Genomic DNA, 21,119 nt, shown 5'->3' on the forward strand with positions numbered 1-21,119 from the left:
CTCAGAAAGTTATAAAGAGATAATGTTTTCATTAGTATTGAGCAAGGTACCAGTGTAAAAGTGCTTTTCTAAACATTTTTTTAGATGGTTTGTCTCTAATGGATTGCGGAATATTATTCCAAAAGAAACTTCCAATAATGCTGGGGCAAAATCTCCTAAGATTAGTTCGAAATGAAGGTATTACAACTTGGTTGGATGATACACTACGGGTACTGTAATTATGTAGTTCAGATACTAATGAAACAGGTAAATAAGGTAACTTATCATGGTGGAAATAATCATAAAAAAGCATACACATGTTCAGTTTAGCAATATCAGGAAATTTCAGAAAGCCTAACGATGAGTAGTGTGGAGTTATTGATTCCATTAAAGCAACATCATTTAGAACGCGAACCGCTTTGTTTTGTAATTTTACGATTTGAGACAATGGAGTGTTATAATTATTTCCCCAAAGTGTACAAGCATAGGTAAGGTAAGGATAAATAAGAGAATAATACACACTAATAAGTGTTGTGTTTGATACATATAAAGGTTTGTTTATGTGATTGGATAAATGGCTCTGTTAAAATCTGGGTCCTCCAAATTGCACAGTAAACCTATAAGTTCTGCCATGCATTTGGAATTGTCTCAGGGATAATAATTTTGTCCTATTCTATTGTATTTGTCAGAGTGGATAGCTTGGGTCGTCAAATTTGAGAATCGTTTTGCACTAAGCCTTCTCTTCAAGACCTGCAATAAACAGTTAATAATGTTCTTAGTAAAATGTTTCTGATTGGCTAGTTGCAACCCACCTTGCTAAACTTTCTCGACTTTCAATTCCTGAAAGTTTTGAAGTCCATCAGACTGTCACTGGTCTCGCTGTGGCTTGGCAAGATCTTCTTGCAATTGGTGACATTTAGACTCTTTTCTGGATACCTTGAATCCCTTTTATAATATGTACAGCAGCAGTGTTTGCTTTCTAAGATTATTTAAGCTTGTTGAAAACCTAGGCTGCCAGTCTTTCCTCTTTTGCCTGATTTTCTGGTCTAGAATACATCTTGCTCATATAAAACCTTTGACCTAGGGGGTCCTCTGTCGATGTAATCTATTTTTAGCAAATCTGGGCAGCAGTCAACTTAAAAAAACACACTACATTATGTCGGATAGCTCTAAATCTGAGCCCACAATACATGTATGGTCATGTGATACTGGTCAGCGGATACCTTGATTTGACAGCTGTCAATTGACCATAACATAGTAACTGATATCAGATGTATGATGTAAACCAAGGCTACAGTACATGCCTTGGTCAACCTATTAGCTAGGTTATGGCTGCCATGTTGTGCACATGATGTTAATTATGTTAATCGATAAATCAGCTTGAGATGATTTTTTTTGTCAACTGTATGTGCATGTGCTGCAAAGCTTTGTTGTTAATAGAGAAAGGCCAGGGAATGGCCAGGGAATGGCCAGGGCATGGCCAATGAATGGCCATTCTCTGACCATTTTCTGGGCATTCTTTGTTCATTCTCCAGCCTTTCTATGGCCTTTCTCTCCTCTTGCCAAGATTGGAAAGGAAGACAAATAATTTGAGCCAAATTTGTATTTGTAGTTTATTTTTAGACTTTAATGTGCTGATGTGTTGTTAAATAAAATAATGAGAAACTTACATGGTGATCATAACCTTCTGCTACTACAAGTCTCCTCCTGCAGTGCATGCACATGTAGCTCTGTCAAGGGCGTTCCCCCTTCAATAGGATGTAAAAGCAACTACAGTATGTGCATGCTCCAGGGAGTTTAAAAGAGAGCTTTTGCGGCACAGAGACTGTTGCTCTTTGTAGTTTTTTACTGACTGTAAATTATCATTATAATTATACTGTACATTAGTGTTAGTAATACAATGTAATAATTGCCTTTGGGATGCTGGGATGGGATGCTCTTGGTGCAGTGGAGGTGGAGTGCTCTCACAGTTTCTAGTCCAGTAGATTCTTATTGTTGGGCCTTTCTTTTAACACAGAGGTGTTTCCAGTTCGTGCCCTGCCATCATCAGGAATCATCCCTCTGCTTCAGCAGTTTTGTAACAACAAAGATAAAGATGAGCATGGATTTCCAGTGCATCCAAATGCCAGGTAGAATTACTTGTCCCTTGTTTTGTATTCTTGTAATAAAAAAGACTCTTCACTCTCTCTAGAACAGTTTTGAACTCTGTCTGAATCTCATCATATCTTTTTTTGGTCACCAAATCTCCTGGAGATGAGGGAAAGTGTTAAATTTAAAATGGTGAGGGGTTAATCAGGAATGGAATTTTTTAAAACAGTGGTCACTTCCAAGAAGGAGTTGTACAAATTTTCCTGGGCAGTACTTCATGTTTCAGAGCCCAAAGGTATCAAGGTGGCAGTTTGTAGGCCACTTTGCCCTTGACTCCATTGCCTTACAGTCAGACCAGTCAATGGCTATTTTTAGGAGAGACTCAGAGAAACAGAGTTGTAGTACACAGCAAATTAGGCTCCCATAGTTTGACAGAAATAGCATTTCATCTAAGTTGTTTGTGTTTGACATACCTGTAACATTTGCCTTTTTGTTCCTTCAGTATCGGCACTGTTCTGGATCACATTGCAGACATTTTGTCATCACCTGGTCTGTCTACTGCTGATGACTTGAAAACGCTGCCACAGGATTATGACGAATTTCACAAGAACTTAAACAAAATGGTTTCACATGCTCAGAATGTTGATAGTAAGTCCATTTCTTAAATGATATAGATTGTTGTAATGTGTCAGTGATTGTCATAGAGAGCAAACAACCTGTGTGCTCTACAGACTGGGTGATGTTTACCTACGCAGGGCTTGAAAAAAGTGTCGTCCAGTCATCTGGGACAAGTAGATTTTCCTGCTGGGCAAGTAATTTCATTCCCACTTGCCTGTTGGGCAAGGGCCCAAGCAAGTCACTTGCCAACTAAATAAAAAAAGTAATCTAGGACTTGCCAGGGCAAGCAAAATTTGAGAGCTGCTTTTCCAAAGTGCAAACTGGAATTTAAGTTTTTTTCAAGTCCTGCTTCGTGCAAAGATCTGGAATTACCTCTGTTGAATCCTGGATAGCCTTGTTTAATACCGATTAAGCTAATCCAGGATTTAAGTGAGTATATGTAGTTTGATTCCACTTTTGTAACTTTTCACTGAGTCCATTTATTGTTTGCCCCTCACTCTTAAGTCTCAATATACTCCCAGACTATACAAACAATTAGCAGCGGAAAGCACTTCAATCTTTACATCAGAAATCAGGAATACCTCAAATAAAATTTTAATCTTGGTTTGGCCAATAAATCTGCCTTTAAGAAACTCAGCCCAGGAGATTTACTTTAAGACCACAGTCTGGGTAAAAATTACTTTTAATTAAATATTCCAGCAAAAATAATTAACAGTTACGTAAAATAATGCTTATATTTTGTTGTCGGAATGCCATGTGCAACCTACTGGCACTCCTGTATGGAGTAGGAGGAAATGTTGGTTGAAACCACAAATCCACCTCCCAGAAAGAGTGGTCCAACATCCAATTATGTCTTGGAGTTTTCAAGGTTACTGTTCAGTTTTCTTATGGTTATATTTGACGTCTTTGTAGACTTCACAATAAGGGAAATACTGACTGATCCCAGTGAAGTACAACAGTTTATGCAGAACTTGTCTATCCCACCATCTGTGGCTGAAGGACTACTTAACTCTACTGTGAATTCAAGAGAGGTGAGATTTTTGTAGGTAAACCGTCAACAACATGCATTTACCCAAGATACATTGTACATACTGTACATGTACTGTTCTAATTTTCCTATGGACCGAGGTGTATTTGTCCATAATCTCAAATATCTCTTGTAGAATATTAATGAATATGCACATATTGTAAGATGCCTGTTTGAATCTTGACCATGGTTACTTTTAATTGCCTGTGGTTTCCACTTTTTAGCTAGCAAAATATGTTGGTGTCCATGGAAAGAACATTTTGAAGCAACTTCCTTGGTCTGGGAACCATTCAGTGCCTGGTGACAACCTTAACAGATTTCCAACACAGAGCTCCTCACCTGGAGGAGCTGACCTTCTTGGTCTTTTGCTTTTTGGTACCATGAGTAATCTTATGGGTGCTGCACCCAGACCACCATCACCTCCACATACACCTGCAACCAATTTCACTATTCAACAGGTTTGTGTACATAAATTATATATCAATGTTTACTTCAATTTACAAGTATGAGTAGGAACTAGGGAGGGTGGAGGGTGCGGTCGAGCACAGAGCATTTTGTTGCATACACTGTTACAGTAATACATCAGAACAAGCCATGCAGCTACACATGTGCCAATGCCAGATAAATTGTGCTACAATTTTTGCATAAAATAGGATGATGACCCCTCTTGTGGTACCCACTTACATGCAAATGCTTTCTCTTTTAGCCTTCAGACACTACTAATGTGCAACCAAATACTTCATCGTGCAATGTAACTGAGCTGGAAAGAGTCTTAGTTTTCAAAGGTGCAAATCAAAAGGTATATCATGTGTTGTTCATAACTAAGGCAACTAGTTAGCTACTGTTATTGACAGTAGTAAAAGGTATTTGAACAATCATGTACTTCAATGGAAAAAAAAGCAATTAGTGTAGAAAGAAACTTGACAGTGTCTGGTTTATACAGTAATTAGAGGTGCATGTAATAGAACCATAAATGAATAAAATTTAATACTAGTGTCAGTATTAATAGTTTGTAATCAATTTGTATTTTATTTTAGGAAACACTCCAGCATTTATGCCAGCTGACACCTCAACAAGCACAGGTTTTGGCTTCCTATCTTCAGAATCGTGTAGATCGTAAGGCTGCTATGCAAAAGGTAGGCTAGGTTTATGTGTATATTTACCAACAGTGGGTCATATTGCTGGCCATTGATCTGATAACTTTGAGTAAATTTGTGAAAACTGTAGTTAACGATGAAATTATACTTGAATCACTTGAAAGTTGTAACATTTAACTATAAATACAATCTGTAATTTAACATTATTATTGTTAAGCTTCCATAGATCTGTATTCTTGTTAGGATCTTAATTTGACTTAACTGATTATTTTGCTCTATATTTGATACACATGACCATAATTTTATTAATTGTATCCTTTAGATGGCTGCTTAATTTTTTTAGCCGTATGGTTGTTATAGGCAGCTAATACCATATTTGTAAACTTCAAATTATTCTTATTGTTTCTTTCCTTTTTTGGTTGTAAATATATGTTGTTGTTGTACATGTAAGTTGCATTAAATTCTTCTTTCCTTTTTCCTTTTTTTTGGATGGAGGGGGGACCTCACAAAGGGGAGCTTAGCTCACTTGGAATCATGATAGATCCAAGTGCACAAAACAAAATTAATGTACAGTGGGATCTTGTGTGTAATGTTAATAATGTCAATGTCAATAATTCATCTACACAAAAAAGTAACATTGCCTACATTTTGTATATTTTTTAGCTGAATGTAACCCGTGAGGATGTGATTGCATACAACAAGTCATACACAAAACTCAGAGGAGATGTAAGTGCTTGAACTTGCTTTTTATTTAGCTACTCTGATTCTTATGGGGACCTTGCATTAAGCTAGATGTGAATACAGTTGCACCTCTATTAAGTGGCAACCTGTTGAGGGGTCACCCACCTGTTAAGTGGCCAGTTATCTAGGTCCAAAACTTTTGTAAATAAAACCCCCCATTAACTGGCCACATCTATTAAGCAGCTGCAGCCACCTTTTGGTGGTCCCGATAAGGGTTTGCTATTGTCCTTTCCCTCAAGTTGTTAAGTGACCACCCAAGATTTAATAGAAGTATATATTAATTATAGTTATGTACTTTGACTTTGTTTTGGAAAAGGCAATGACAGAAAAAGGGTCTGAGGTAGAAAGCAATTAAAGTTTATATGTTTATATGTTTATACTGTGGTAGACTACATTTGTGGACATTTATCGGAGTCTTAACATGTATTTGTACCCATAAAAAGCCTTGATGAGCATAGTCAGGTTAGGGTGAGAACAGTGTCTGATATTTCAGTTTCTTTTCCAATTTTCAGCTCAAGAATTTGACTGAATTTGTGCACTTGGTACAGAAGGGAGTGGAACTAGCACAACTGCTTCGCCTCAACCTCTCCTTCACACAGCACCTCGAGAACAAGACTACATGGCAGAGAAGAAAGATTTACCTGCGGGAGATGTGGAAGAATCTTGGTCCTATCATATGCGGACCAGATCCAGATGCCCAGCCCAAAAAGAAAGTGATAGATCACATGTATGACTATCGGTGCCGCACATCGGGTTGTAGAACGAGAGCAATGCGCCTTATGCTCTATCTCCTTCTGCACAATCCTAAAATAGCGTACTCTCCAAATGGCACCGCTGCCGACAAAGTCATTGAAAAGGTGATTTCAGTTTGCTGTAGACGCTACTTCATCAGTTTTGGGCTGTGATATAATGGTTTTGTTGTAGTAGCTGTGTTGTGCTATGTTCAAAGGGGCTTGTGAACCTTATACATAGTCCTTGGCACAATGAAAGTGTATTTAAACTTGGGCTAACAGAAGTTCACAGCTTCTAGTTGTAAAAATGCAGTTTCGTGTTAACTTGTGAATAATAACACAAATATTTTTTCCTGAACTGCTGGGCCTACCGCCTTGTGAGATAAGCAAAGTTTTGCTGCGTTGTTGCTGCATGTTTGCCTTACAATAGGGTATTAAAATCTCGCGAGAAGTTCAAGCAGTCGTATTTACAGTTTTTTTAAGCTCTCACAAGGCGAATGTCTCGTTTCGCAAAGAAAGTTTCGTCTTTCGAGACGAGACTCTCGTCTCACTGACTCTTGTCTCACGAGAGGGTGGTAACTTACTTTTGAGCGGTACTGTATCAGGCGATAAAGCAAAATTATGGACAGTAAAAGAGTACTGAGTACATGAATGCATGTCTTCACCTCAGTTTCTTGCTGTTATGTTATGGCTTTGCAAGGGTTTTGGTTTCATAATTTGCGTGAGAAATGGAAGAAGTTTTGATGAACTGAACATGCTTTTTGGTCACTTACAAGAATTCTTTCACATCCATATAGGCGAACAGGACATTTTCAGACATCGAGAAGCTTCAACACCTGGCTGAAGATTGGTTGAACACTTCACAGAAGATTCGTAGAGTGCTAAAGCTAAATGACTCACAGTACTATCTTGAACTTGTACTGAACAGTAAACACAAGTGCCTTCGCCGTCACAATAACATGGCTCATAATTTAACCGGATACAAGCCCAGTGACTATTTCGGGTATTTCTTCCCATGTTAACCTAGTCTGTCCACTTATGTTTATTTTTTTTTCTACGTGTGATTTTTTTCGAGCGCCCATGTGTTCGTTTTTTCTCAAATCCACTGCGGTGAATACTTTTGCTTCCTATCCCGACAAACTCAAGACAAAGTAGAGTGTGTGGACAGGCTAATGTTAACCATAGGGGTTGTTGTTGTTGTTGTTGTTGTTGTTGTGGTTATTTTTCACATTAAAATTGTATATACTATCAAATGTTGTTCGTTTTACGAAACATGTTTCAGCGTACAGATATATCCGTTTATAAATCAAGTTACAGTTTATTTCCACAGAAATGCTATGAAACAAAACACCTGTCAACCTTGTCCAAGAACAGGTGGCCTTTTCGAGCTGCGAACTTCAAAATAACTGGGCTCATGTTCAACTTGCTACACAAGCATGTAATACATTTTGCATATTTTCCTTTTCAGGCAATATCAAGGTCTTGACGAGCTACTGACCCGAAGTTGTGACAACACCAATCCCTTGATTACTCAACTGGACACCATTGACAATGTGGCTCGTCTGTGGCTGGAAATGGCCTCACATCTCAACCTTAACATCTTCAAGGGTTTCAAGGACGAGAAGTCATTGGTGAACTATGCTCTGAATATTAACAACTCAAGGGGAGGAGACACCTCCAAAGTGGTTGCAGGTCAGTGTTACCTGGTTATTATAGTGTCTCTGCATGTGATTGTATTACAGGGTGATTAAGTTTGAGACATTTGTTGTGAGAATGGCTGCTAGATGAGAACAAGTTCATGTAGCCGTGTGGAGACAAGAAGACTGGGAAAACCTGGATTGAAGCAGACACAGTTAGCGCTTGCTTGTTGACAATCCAAGACTCATTGCGTCCCAAAATTTACAAATATTCAACTATAGATTTTGGGTGCATTTTTCACGTGGAAACAGATTGCTCCTAGGGGAGATAGACGAAAAAAGGAAAAAAAAAACATTCTCCTCGAGTTTGGCGTGTTCTTTGCCAAAATCCTTGCATTCGAACTGAGATGCCTGAAAACTCTGTTAAAATTTAATGGTAAAATCAAACTTAGTCTAGTGCCAAAATTTTTCAAACACCTTTAGGGCACTCACTGAAAGCTGTAGGAAATTTCCTTCAAAATGACAAATCACCTTCAGCGAAAACCTACAAAACCTTTGTTAAAACTATTTTGTTTTCAGGGATTGTGTTCATGAATATCAAGGTGAATGCTAGCCTTCCTCCTCACGTCAAATACAAGATTCGGATGAATGCCACTTACTTCACACCTGCAACTGATAGTATCCGTGACCCGTACTGGATGCCTGGGCCTCAGAGCTGGAACCAGCGCTACTACGATCTGGGATTTACCTGGCTACAGGATCAGATAGAAAGGGCCATAGTGGATCTGCATGCTGAACGGGATGTGATCAAACCTGCTGTGTACATGCACGAGATGCCATATCCGTGCTACGTTAGAGACAAGTGAGAGTTCTAGTTGTGTTTATCTTCATTTGAATGAAGGGCTGTTCACAATTTGTGACAAACAAGCCTTAGGACCTGTTACATTGTGTTTGCAGTCTGTAAACTAGGGCGTTTTCACTCACGTGGCCAGCAGCCATGCAAGTTTATTGGAACCAAAGAAAAAAAAAGAAAAGAACGGATAATACATACATGTAAGATAAAAAAATATGACGCATGCCCTTTCCATATTTGTGGAGCATGGCGTAATGGCTCATAATCCATGATGGCTAAGCCAATGAAAACTTTCGAATTGCATTATCCAATGATCCAGTTTTTTAATAATTTTGGTATTTCTCTTTTCTTGTTCCTGTATAGTTTTATGTTCATCATTGAGCACATGATGCCACTGTGTATGACAGTGTCGTGGATTTACACTGTAGCACTGGCCGTACAAGCCATCGTCTATGAGAAAGAACAACGGCTGAAGGAGGTCATGAAGATGATGGGTTTGTCCAATGCCGTGCACTGGGTGGCCTGGTTTATAACATCGCTCTGTGTTATGTCCATCACTGTGTTTCTTCTGGTTATTACCCTGAAGGTAAATAGCTCTACTTACTTTTGTTATGTGTGGGAGGTGCAGTCGTGGCATCAGGGTTCGTGCGCTCGACTCTGGATCAAGCGGTCTGGGTTCAAGCCCTAGCTGGGGACGTTATGTTGCTTTCTTGGGCGAGACCTTTCTTCACCTAGATGTATAATTGGGTACGGTTCGGGCGAAGTTAATGCTGGGGGTAACCCTGCAATGGACTAGCATCTCATCCAGGGGAGAGTAGTAGTGCTACAGAAAGCGGGATAAGCTCCGACTGTATGGACCACTTTCACGATAATACTGAAAGTTGTCAAGTTTTAGTGAGGCACTAACGTAGGCTCTCCTCTTCATGTCCACAGTACGGCAAGGTGTTATACTACAGCGATCCGTTGGTCGTTTGGGTGTTTCTGATGGTATTTGCCGTGGTGACGATTGTGTTATGCTTTTTGATCTCCGTGTTTTTCTCCAAAGCAAAGATATCCTCTGCGTGCGGTGGGATCATCTACTTCTTAACCTACCTGCCATACGTGTTCATCTCTATCCGAGAGGAGGCTGGGAGCGTAAACGTGTCGGGCAAAGAGAAAATGGCTGCCAGTCTCTTCTCCACCTCCGCGTTTGGACTGGGTGCTAGGTATTTTGCGATCTACGAAGAAGAAGGAGTCGGAATGCAGTGGTCCAATCTGGGCAAGAGCCCCGTATGTATTTACTTTATTTATACAGAAGCGGAACATTACATTCTGCGTTCTCTTTATTAGAAAGTACTCTTGCCAACGTGTTAACCTGTGAGTACAGTTGTACTTTGTGCTGTAATCCATACTTAAGTACTAAGGAATACCTCGAGTAGTACTCAACTGAGTTGTTCGCTTAACTGCAAAACTATCGAATGGAATTAATCATGTGCGACATAGTTTTACCTTTTAGTCAGTTCGCTAGAAGGCCTTGAATTTAAACTTTGTCACTTGCTTGTGTAATTTTAACTATAATTGCTACGTGTAAGTTAATAGGACATTCCTTTTCTCTACTGTCATCTCCTGCCTTTCCACAATTTCTTTCTCTTGCCATTATTACTTGTAAAAGCACAGCCTTTGTGCCAATAGAACTGAACACAACCTAAAATCCTCCTCTCTCTTCTCCAGGTTCAAGGCGATGACTTTAACCTGTTGAAAGTTATGTACTGTATGATGATGGACACTGTAATCTACGCCATCTTGGTGTGGTATATTGAAGCTGTTCATCCTGGTTCGTACGGTCTGCCTAGACCCTGGTATTTCATCTGTCAGCCATCTTACTGGTTTGGCCACAATACGCAAGCCTGTCCTAAGATGAGCCGTCGTACATTCCAGATGATGACAGCGGATGAGTTGGAGGATATGCCTCAGGCACAAGGCCTTCTGGCGTATGAACGAGAACCTATTCACCTGTCGCTTGGTGTGACTATTGAGAATCTTGTGAAGGTACCAGATTAAGGAGCTTTCTTTGGTGGTGCTGTTGTGCCTTGATAAACGTCCTCTGTAAAGAAATATGTGGTAGTAGTAACAAGCATCTATTACATAATGAGAAAGCAAAGTTGCGACATTTGGCTGACTGTCGACCAACGTGTTGGCCAACGCATCGTTGGAATCGGATTCTTTACCTTAACCTTTAAGTGCGATGCCATGATAATTGATTTTATGCAGTGTGCAAACGTTTCCTCAAAATGAAGAGGAGAGTAGTAGTAGTAGTAGTTACGTTAGGTAGAAAAAATCAAAGAAGTATCTAAGAATAAACTAGAAGATACATAGATGGAATAGAAATGAAGAAGATTGAGACGGAACTTGATCCTTTACCCACATTGTTTTAATTTTGAAGATTTCACCCATGAGCTCCTTTAGGTTAACTTTGTATACAGATGAAAAACTGCACAAGTTATAGTGTAAAGGAATCAAATAAACAATGGTCGTTTTAGCAACTTTGCTGTTTTTAACAGGTATACAAGGAAGGAAAGAAACTAGCAGTAGATGGTTTAACACTAAATCTCTACGAAGGACAGATAACCTCGTTCCTTGGTCACAATGGGGCAGGCAAGACTACCACCATGTCCATATTGACAGGCCTGTTCCCTCCCACAGCGGGTACTGCTTATGTCTATGGCTGTGACATCCGTGTGGACATGGACAAGATCCGACGCAGCCTGGGAATGTGTCCGCAACATAATGTGTTATTTGACAGGTCTGTTAACGGCAAGCGCACTGTTTATTGCGCGGAGGTTTCGTCTACATGTATCTCGCTTTCTAGGCCTTTGGTCCGATTGTGACGTAGAGCTCACTGCTTATTAGTGGGTATTAATATTTCTTGGGCATGTCAGTTTGTCTGCAATAATCTCTTTATGACAAATCAGTTGTACATTGTATCTACTAAGAGAAGGTTTTTTCATTGGTAATTAAGCTAACAGCAGATTTTGTGGGATGTTTAGGATGACGGTAGATGAACATTTGTGGTTCTATGCACGATTGAAGGGAATGCCTGAGAAGGATGTCAAGAGAGAGATGGATCAGTAAGTATCTTTGTTCGGGGCATGGCCGTGAAAAAGGCGAATAAGGTTATTTTATTAACTCAAACCACTGGGTGAATCTCTCTCCAAACATGACGTACAGTACCGTTGAAAAGTACGTTACCACAGGCTCTCGTCTCGTTTCTCTCGTCTTGTGAGAACCGGCGAAACTTACATTTTGGAATATTTACAAGCAGTTAGCTCGCGAGGAAATTATTAATTTCTCGCGAGGCGTTTGTCACGCTTCGTGAAGATCTTTGTTCTTTTTTCGGTGGCACGTATCCAGTGTATAGTGATTTTTTTTTTTTGTATTTTGTATTTATCCTGGCTGTGGAAAGTGTTATACACCCTAAGCCTTTGAACAACTGGGATCAGAGGAGTAGGTTCTTAGGAAACTGTTGTGTTGCATTGGGGTATAATTGAAAACTCTTGACGTAGTTAATAAGGTAGATTGTGTGATTAAAGTTTAGGTTTCGGGCGCTAGCTCAGTCTTATGATTGAATAGCGAAAGTTCGAAGATAGCGGGCAGATTTTAGGAATTTTTGTATAATAGAGTTGCTTAGAATAGGTAATTGGCTAAAACTGATTATTATTCAACAGACTCGTAATGGACGTAGGACTGCCCACTAAGCGCCATTGCGCTGTAGAGACCCTGAGCGGGGGCATGAAGAGGAAGCTCTCTGTAGCTATGGCTTTTGCTGCTGGGTCAAGAACTGTAATCTTGGATGAGCCCACTGCGGGTGTGGACCCTTATGCTAGGAGAGCCATATGGGACCTTCTTATCAAGTACAAGAAAGGTGAGCTAACATATACAGGCATTACACAGAACATTATTTTGTCGGGAAACTGCACTAAGGTAATTCAGTTTAGTTTAGGGTGACAATGGCTTGCTTTGGAGTGGTTAACATCAGATTTGGGTTTTAGCCCAGAAAAAACATTCAACTTTCCAAGTACCTTAAGAATGTAGCCAATCAGAAGGCTAGACCACTGGTGGTATTACCCTGCTGGTCACGTGCAAAGATGTTTTCCCACGAAACTGTGCTGCCTCTGTCTCATTGTTTTTCTTTTAAATAACTCCTGGGTTGCCGCAGGCCAGGAATTGGTCAAGGAAAAAATTCTTCCAGGTCATCAGGGAAAAGTCAAGGAATTTTATTTCGAATCAGTTGATATTTTGAAGAAAAGTCAGGGAAAATGAAATAATTTAACACGGCTGATTTTAATACCATTGAAGGCTGGAAGAAACATTTGGGGTCACTCTGATCTCAAGGATATTTTCACTTAATGAAGAAGGAAAATTTGTTGAAAACCTATCATACTTAATGAACGAGTGGAAAGGACGGCTGTAAGTTGAGGCCAGAAGCCGCTACTAGATATGATACTTTGTATTATTTCGCGAGGGAAATCTTATTTTTATGATGGAAAAATGAGGGAAAAGTCAGGGGATTTTGAAAGGTGATGTCTGTGTTAACCATGAACTAGCCACCAGTAGTAGTGAGATAAAACGTGCGATTCCTTCACGGCTCGTTTGCAGACAATGAAATCAAGGCTTTAACATACCTGATTATTCGGTGAGCTTACGTTTCCTGTTGAAAGGGTTGTAAATAAGGAGTTCACTAGGATTTGAAATTTTGTGATGTCTTTAGTGGACATTCAACTATGCATAGATTAATTTAGTATTTATTAAATGCTGTCAGGTCGAACTATCTTACTGTCGACGCATTTTATGGACGAGGCTGACCTGTTAGGAGACCGTATTGCTATCGTCTCAAACGGGAAGCTCCGTTGTGTAGGCTCACCACTCTTCTTGAAAAGCCACTTTGGAGATGGCTACCACCTTACTCTGGTGAAGAAGCGCGAAAGAACTCCCCAGGGGTCCATAGTGAATGTGCACGTGTCATCAACAGGATCTAGCCAGGCCCTGGAAACTACTGAGACGACTTCAAGCGAGAACACACTCCAGCCCGGTAAGTGCAGCATTAAAATCATAACAATTCTAGGGTACTTCGAACTTCTTGTACAAGATGCCGCTGAATCTTGAGCAAGCAGCCTAATACAGATACTTTTTTGTCTATAACTTCATATTAATATTTATAAGTTAGCACACATTTTGGTGTGACATCTGAATCGAGTGTTATGTGAAGTCTGTGTGCTGCGTCCATGTTATTTCTTGTCTTATGTTGTGTTTTTTCCTCGGTATTCATTGCTGTACTGTACTAAATGACTGAGTGACCCACTGACCATAGTGACCGAACTGTACTATGTGGTGTTGTTACCATAGTGACCGTACTGTACTATGTGGTGTTGTTACCATAGTGACCGTACTGTGCTATATGATTGTGTGACCATAGTAGTTGACTCGCAGCTCAGCGAATAATAAAGCTACGTTAAACAAGAGACCTACCCTCTGAAACCTTTATGATCCACAGATCATCCGAACTTCGGTGAAGATCATGTTAAAAAAGTGACGAACTTCATAAAATCTCACGTACCGGCGGCCAGGCTAGAACAGAACACAACGCAGGAATTCACGTTTGTTCTTCCTGATAACTCAGTCAAGCGAGGGGGATTTGAAATTTTCTTTAGTGATCTGGAGGCGAAACAAGACGAACTGGGGATAGACAGTTTTGGACTTACTGATACTTCTCTCGAAGAGGTAAGTTTTCATACAGATTATGGACATAAGTATGGGGTCGTCGTGTTGTGTTACTTCCACAATGCCTGTCTCTACCAAGCAGTATAACTGGGTCCTGGCTAGTTTTCGAAGAAACTGGGTCTTCATTAGTTTCATGAACCTGAAAAAATGCTGGAAGGTAAAGCTGCGATGGACGAGCATCTCATCGAGCCTTTTGAACCTCTAGGCTGGCTTTGGAAAGGCGTTTCGTTTTTATGGTTTCGAATAGTTAGGAACTTGGAGAGCATTAAACGGTTTTGGCAGATAATAAACTAAGTTTGCAGGTTTTCTAGGGGATGCTACGAAGTAAGATAAAGTCTCTCATTGGATACGTTTTACTGATGTTATTTCATATCCCGGATTTCTGGTGCAGGTTTTCCTGAAGGTAACTGACGTTACATCTCGAGATGAATCCGGTGAGATATATCTTAATGTGTTCTTTGTTTTAAGATAGATAGATAGATAGAAACTTTATTAAGAATGTCATCAACCACCTAGCTGGGGAAAAACTCCCCTACTAATACGGGGACATAACAAAAACGAGTTAAATTAGAAAAAAAAAAAAAAAAAATTCCCAGGCACACTGGGAATTAAAGTACTGGAAAGTTTTCCGTTTCTCGCCGATCTTCGTTAGACTTCTTCTATAACCATCCCCCTCCTGCCCCAGTCACTTGTCTTGTGGACATTTGTTTTTAATTTTAAGGATTTTGGCGTTTGCGTCTTGTGGCCGCTTACCGTGCCATTGTGTAATATACCTGGTATATTTTGTCGTTGCACGTCTTTTCAGTTCTTTACTCGTAGTGTAACCCTCGAGGCTTCGTGGTCAGCCCCAGAATTCTCCTCTTAGCTTACTATTTTCAGCACAAGATCTTTTTTTTCCCGATAGGGAATAGTTTGAGCTACACGTGTATCAATATCCTAATGTTAACCTTACTCTTTCATCTGATAGAAGAACTCAATTCGTCAAAGTCTGAAGACTCCTTAAACCCTGGCGAGTCCTCAAGCACTATGCTCAGCGGCGACAGCGCGGGACTTGGTGACGAGTGGGATGAAGATATCCCAGGAGACGGAGAAATTGAACTCAACGACTTGCCAAATGTTCGTTACGATGCAAGGGAACAGCTGTTAAGCCCAGAGATTCAAGAAGAGGCCACTGATCAATATGGTCAGTGTGTGTTGAAAATAGCAGATATAACTAACACTCTGATTGGCTGGTTGGTTTTGAAAAAAGCAGAGATATAAGCAGTGTAATAAATGGTCAGTCGGAATTAAAATAAGCAAAATCAGGCTCAGCTCATACAAGTGTTAACGTGTGGCTCTCTAGATATGGTTTGCAACGATTCAAATTGTTTGTCTCACAAGAAATGTCTCCGTATCGTGTTTTTGTTGTCTCCAACATTAAAGACCAATAGCAGGAGAGAAGTGTAATTTTATTTTGTTTTTCCTTAGCTGATCACACGCCGTCGAACAAAGAATTTCAAGGTGTTGGCTCTCGTACATTAACCGGTGTATCGCTAAAACTGCAGCAGTTCTACGCTCTTGTGATCAAACGATTCCACTATGCGCGGCGAAACTTCAAAGGAGTCATCTCTCAGATTCTTTTGCCCGCTATTTTCATCACCATTGCCATGGTAATGGCTCTCTCGTTTCCAAAGCAACCAGACCAACCTCCGCTGGAGCTGACACCGTCCATGTTCCCGCGGCCAAACTACATCCCGTTTGCGAACGAGGCTAAGGGAGTGAACCAGTTGGCGTCACGACTGGACAAAACACTGACCCTGCTCTCCGGGGTGGGGGCGACGTGTTGCCTTCGATCAGTTAACCTGACAACTACGGAAGTCAAACCTTCCAAGGAGGACCTGGCTCAATTGTTCAACCATTCCTGCTCTGTCTCTATTGACGAAGTGTCAGATGAGTATTTCAAACCGTCTAATCTCCACTTGTCGTATATTTACACAAATGGATCTAACGTTAGCCATTCAGTGACGCACAAGGACACGGGCAGGGGATGTCGGTGCTCCCCTAACAAGACAGCTTACGTGTGTGACCGAGGTGCGGCTGGACCACACCCTAAAGAACTGGTCACCATAACACTGGACACTCTACAGAACATTACCGGAAGGAATATTTCAAAATATTTGCTGTACACCACAGAGACGTTCAGGCTCCACAGGTAATAACATGAAATAACCTGTAGACATACCGGTGTAGTGCGTTGAAACTCGCTGAAACAGTGATTTCTTTTAAATAAAAAAAGTAAGTAAACTACAAATATACAACTGTTTTTTGCCATCGTTTAGCAACGGTCACCTTGGGTTAGAATGAACTGGCCGTTATAGAGCCAAAATACCAACAATTGCTCGACCAAACTCGTCCTATGTTCCGCCGAAGTGTACCAACATGGTACGATTAGGGATAAGAAGCAATCAGAGTAAAAAGTAAGGATCGGTGTAGGTTTGGGATGAAAAAATTCTGGCCGTTTGTGGAGGTTGGACTGTACTCAAACCCTCCGACCCCCTTCCTTCTTTTTTCCTTTTTCTTTTCCTTTGCTTTTTTGTAATTTTGAAATTTTAAAGTAGATTTACTCTGTGATTCTAGATTTGTCAGTTGCTGTTCATTGATCCCTTGCGGAAATTTTGATTTCTCAACTGTATATCCACGTTTTGTGACGTGCAGATTTAGCCAAGTCTCGTCTAGACGTAATTTTAGTTTTAGTCCTAGTTTTCTTTAGCAACAATGTAGAATTAGTACATTGTTCATGTTTTTAAAGCAATAAACAGATGATAAACGGAACTTTGGAACCGCTTTTTGCTGTAACCTTGTGGCATTCTGACTTGTAGGTACGGCTCGCTGTCGTTTGGCGAGGTGGTTAGTTTTGTTCCGCAGAAGTTAGACAAAGTTAAAATAGCCTCTGTTAGAAGACTGGCCATTAGAGAAGCTGTCAAGGTTTGTACGGATCAGTTGTGTTTGTGTATGTGTGTAAATTTTAATATTATAGTGTTCTCGTCAGAAATCTCTAGACCAGTGTTATTCCGTAACATTTAGCCTGTTGAAGATGGAATACTCCTTTTACCAACGTAGTTTAAAGAACATGCTTGGCTGAGCCATGTTGTGTTAAGCATATAAAGAAAAATAACTAAATAACTTTGTTTAAGTGTCGAATGTATTTAGCACTATTGTGCTAATTGGGTCCGTATAAATAAATAAATAAATAAATAAATAAATAAATAAATAAATAAATAAACAAATGTTGCAAATAGAACATAGACCATCAATATTCCCAACTGGTGGGAGGCTGACCAGTTGGCTATTTACCCAATGCGTTCGAGAAGTTGAACGCACTACCGTGAACAAATCCACATAGCGGTAGGGTGGATGATTTGAACCAGGGACCTTCGGATTTCAAATCCAGCGTCCTATTAACCACTTAGCCACACCGAGTGGTTAGCTCAGGGATGATGGAGGATGGGACGCAAACATTATTTATGTTGACCTTCATGTTAGCTTACCTTGTTTATTCTCTTTATTTTAGGCGTGGTACAACAACAAGGGCTACCATGCCTTACCAACCTACTTGAACGTCATGAACAATGCCATTCTACGAGCCTCACTGGCTAAAGGCAAAGGAAATCCTGCTGCTTATGGTACGTATCAGATTTTAGACAGGACTCCTGGTAGCCATCTTCATTCACACAGTCTGAAAGACGCTTTCAAAAGTGTGAAGTTCTTTTTAGAACTCATGTTTATCCTCTGTTTTTCATGTTTTCAATGCTTATGTCAGTTTGTGAAGTGTTGTACTGCTTTTCATGTAGTTTGCACATTTTTCCTGAGGAAAATCTGTATTTATTTTAAATCAAATTAAGTATCCTTAGGTGTTCAGTCATTATGAGCAACTAGAATGTTTGCCATTACATTTGTATTAACAGGCGATGTTTCTTTCCTTTCGCAGGTATAACGGTATTCAACCATCCTTTCAACAAAACTGACTCAAATCAACTCTCGGCCAGATACATGTGAGTAACAAAACATTTTATTAGTTATGTCAGGACAACAGGTAGCTTGTTTTGTACAGCATGCCATGTTCTGGCATGTTCGACAGTAGATTGAGCCCGCGACATTCAGCGGAGATGTTGCTAAGCAACGTGACTTATTCTGATGATGACAAGTTGACGTCACAGCTTTCATAGCGCGAGAGTATTTCTGATTGGACAGCAAGAATAGAAACAAGTTTTGCTATTTACGGCGCGTTTCCCGGATTGCTTTGTAACGATTAACGTGAGTTGTTAAGTCGAGTTACAGATCCATTATTCATTAGTAAGACGCATCCATTTGTTTCTTTTTCGTCTCTTCCAGGCGTCAAGGCACAGATCTTGTGATTGCCATCTTTGTTATTATCGCCATGTCCTTTGTACCGGCCAGTTTCGTCGTGTTTCTTGTTACCGAGAGATCGTCCAAAGCCAAACATCTGCAGTTTGTCAGCGGTGTTGATCCTGTCATTTACTGGCTTTCTAACTACGTCTGGGATTTGGTAAGTGTCAAGGTTTCATGGCTCTGCTTATCACGCAGTTGAGCTCAAAGAGCGTCTGCGCAGGAGGCTAGGATTACGCATGATGGTTGCTATATTTCTTGGTGATGATAACTGCTTTTAAAACTGAACTTGCTATGTCGTAACCCTTAAATTTCCATGCGTGATCAACGTTTAATTAAGGTAAATTTTCCCTTACAACATCACTAGAATTTCAAAGAGGCAGCTGATGAAATAAAATCGGTATTTAATGAGTGGATGCTGTCTTGTTGTAGAACTTAACTCTCAGAACTAAGATGAACTAAATGTGTGACAGTCAGTAGGGAGAATGTAATATTCAAGTTTAGAACTAAAACAAGCTGGTTTTCGTCCTCTTCAGTGTAACTACCTGATCCCAGCTTGTGCCTGCATCACTTTGCTGCATGTATTCAAGGTTCCTGCTTACTCCTCGGACATGAACTTCCCAGCTGTTGTGTGCTTGTTCTTACTGTATGGGTGAGTTGCTATGATGTAATATATCAAACACGCGAGACAGTGTTTCATCGGGATAACCAAACACCGAGAAGAGAGTTGAAAATACGACGCGCAGCGATCGAGGTGTTTGGATAGCCGATGAAACATTGTCTCGAGTGTTCGATATGTCTTCTCAATTGAAACAAAAACTAAGGAGTAAACGCAGAAGTAAAATGGTCAAAATCTACGCTAATTAAGACCGGGTATCCAAACCTCCTTCACGGCTGTGATTTTCTTTTAACTTGATGAATTATTAATGAGTTTGAGAAGTAACTGTTAAGTTCACTGTTACCTTTGCAGACTCCTTTGTGGAGAAAGGTACTGTGAGAGCAAAGTGTATTTTCCAAGATCACAGTGCAGAGACCGCTGAAACCCGCACTGCTCAGTGTGAGACTAGACGACGCAATCTAACAAATAGGTTCCATGTTACCGTGCGTCTGTTCAATAATCGATCACAGATGGCGTCAAAATGTGACTGTTAGACGAGTGTGTCACTGATGTTCTTACCACATTTTGACGTCTTCTGTGGTTTGTTACTAAATAGACGCACGGCAATATGAAATCTGTTCGTTAAATCACATTGTCTAGCAACGTGGCATCTACATGTTTAATAAAATGAAGAAACAAAGCAAATGTTAATGATGTCATCTATTCGTCTGTCCTCCAATTGATCATAAGTAAGAGCCAATCATAATGCGAGAGTAATTTGACTTCTCATATAAAATCAATAAGGCAACTGTCCCATTGAATGAGCATTCTTATCTCCTCGTCTTATGTCCACTCACTAACTAACGTGTTGTTCCATTTCAGATGGTCCATCACACCTATCATGTATCCAGGAGCATTCTTTTTCAGTGAAGCTAGTTCAGCTTACGTGTTTATGATTGTGGTCAACCTGTTTGTTGGAGTCACCGCCACGGTTACTACCTTCATCCTGCAGCTCTTCCCTGATGATGTGGTATGTGAAATCACGAAACAAGCACTGTACGCTCTTACAACCACTAAACAAGAAACGTGCTTTTATTAAAACGAATGATCCCGTCTGAGCCTGCTGCCTTGAACCAGAGGAGTTGCTTAGGAATGTAGCGTACTCTTATTACGTCATACTGACGGAACAACTTGTCAAGTAGTCGCGAGTGTTTGACAAGAGGCTTGTCTAGATCGGTGACAGACAGCTCATTACTGTCAACACAAGAAATAGATTTTCCTCGATCGAACTGCCGAAAATGAACTTGGAGTTTGACCGTCGGAGTTTTTCGTTTTTAGGGGCTTCAATTTTTAACAGTTTACCGGCGGACATAAGAACTCTGAACTCTAGGCTTTTATTTAGGCAAAAGGCCAACGAACATTTTTACTTGTAATTTTTAATCGTGAGTTTTTATATGTTTTCCAATGTACGTAGTTTTGCCTTTTTAACTTTTTACCTTTTTTAAATTTTTAAATTTGTAAATTTTATAGGACCCCTTTGATAACAGTACTTTATAGTACTGATGGGTTAATCCTGTCTAAAGATTCGTTTATTATTATTATTATTA

At 40.1% G+C, this 21,119-nt stretch overlaps 1 protein-coding gene across 2 annotated transcripts in view; it reads left to right on the plus strand.

Moving 5' to 3' along the window:
• Positions 1-21,119, plus strand: part of LOC110064239 (ATP-binding cassette sub-family A member 2-like) — a 37,893-nt gene that overhangs the window by 9,337 nt on the left and 7,437 nt on the right. For both annotated transcript variants that reach the window (XM_089274913.1, XM_020771254.2), the window contains exons 3-30: positions 1,997-2,108; positions 2,570-2,715; positions 3,598-3,716; positions 3,937-4,170; positions 4,419-4,511; positions 4,750-4,848; positions 5,473-5,535; positions 6,063-6,407; positions 7,079-7,284; positions 7,750-7,973; positions 8,498-8,780; positions 9,135-9,357; positions 9,705-10,040; positions 10,482-10,799; positions 11,312-11,553; positions 11,798-11,878; positions 12,476-12,672; positions 13,570-13,839; positions 14,302-14,528; positions 14,920-14,962; positions 15,496-15,711; positions 15,996-16,719; positions 17,387-17,492; positions 18,079-18,190; positions 18,496-18,559; positions 18,900-19,074; positions 19,451-19,566; positions 20,395-20,542. In XM_089274913.1, coding sequence (XP_089131039.1) covers positions 1,997-2,108; positions 2,570-2,715; positions 3,598-3,716; positions 3,937-4,170; positions 4,419-4,511; positions 4,750-4,848; positions 5,473-5,535; positions 6,063-6,407; positions 7,079-7,284; positions 7,750-7,973; positions 8,498-8,780; positions 9,135-9,357; positions 9,705-10,040; positions 10,482-10,799; positions 11,312-11,553; positions 11,798-11,878; positions 12,476-12,672; positions 13,570-13,839; positions 14,302-14,528; positions 14,920-14,962; positions 15,496-15,711; positions 15,996-16,719; positions 17,387-17,492; positions 18,079-18,190; positions 18,496-18,559; positions 18,900-19,074; positions 19,451-19,566; positions 20,395-20,542 — 5,522 coding nt within the window. The remainder of the gene's footprint in view (positions 1-1,996; positions 2,109-2,569; positions 2,716-3,597; positions 3,717-3,936; positions 4,171-4,418; positions 4,512-4,749; positions 4,849-5,472; positions 5,536-6,062; positions 6,408-7,078; positions 7,285-7,749; positions 7,974-8,497; positions 8,781-9,134; positions 9,358-9,704; positions 10,041-10,481; positions 10,800-11,311; positions 11,554-11,797; positions 11,879-12,475; positions 12,673-13,569; positions 13,840-14,301; positions 14,529-14,919; positions 14,963-15,495; positions 15,712-15,995; positions 16,720-17,386; positions 17,493-18,078; positions 18,191-18,495; positions 18,560-18,899; positions 19,075-19,450; positions 19,567-20,394; positions 20,543-21,119) is intronic.

Source organism: Orbicella faveolata, unplaced genomic scaffold, assembly GCF_042242905.1.
Source record: "Orbicella faveolata isolate gen_17 unplaced genomic scaffold, um_ofav_v1 contig_36, whole genome shotgun sequence".
Classification (NCBI taxonomy): Eukaryota; Metazoa; Cnidaria; class Anthozoa; order Scleractinia; family Merulinidae; genus Orbicella; species Orbicella faveolata.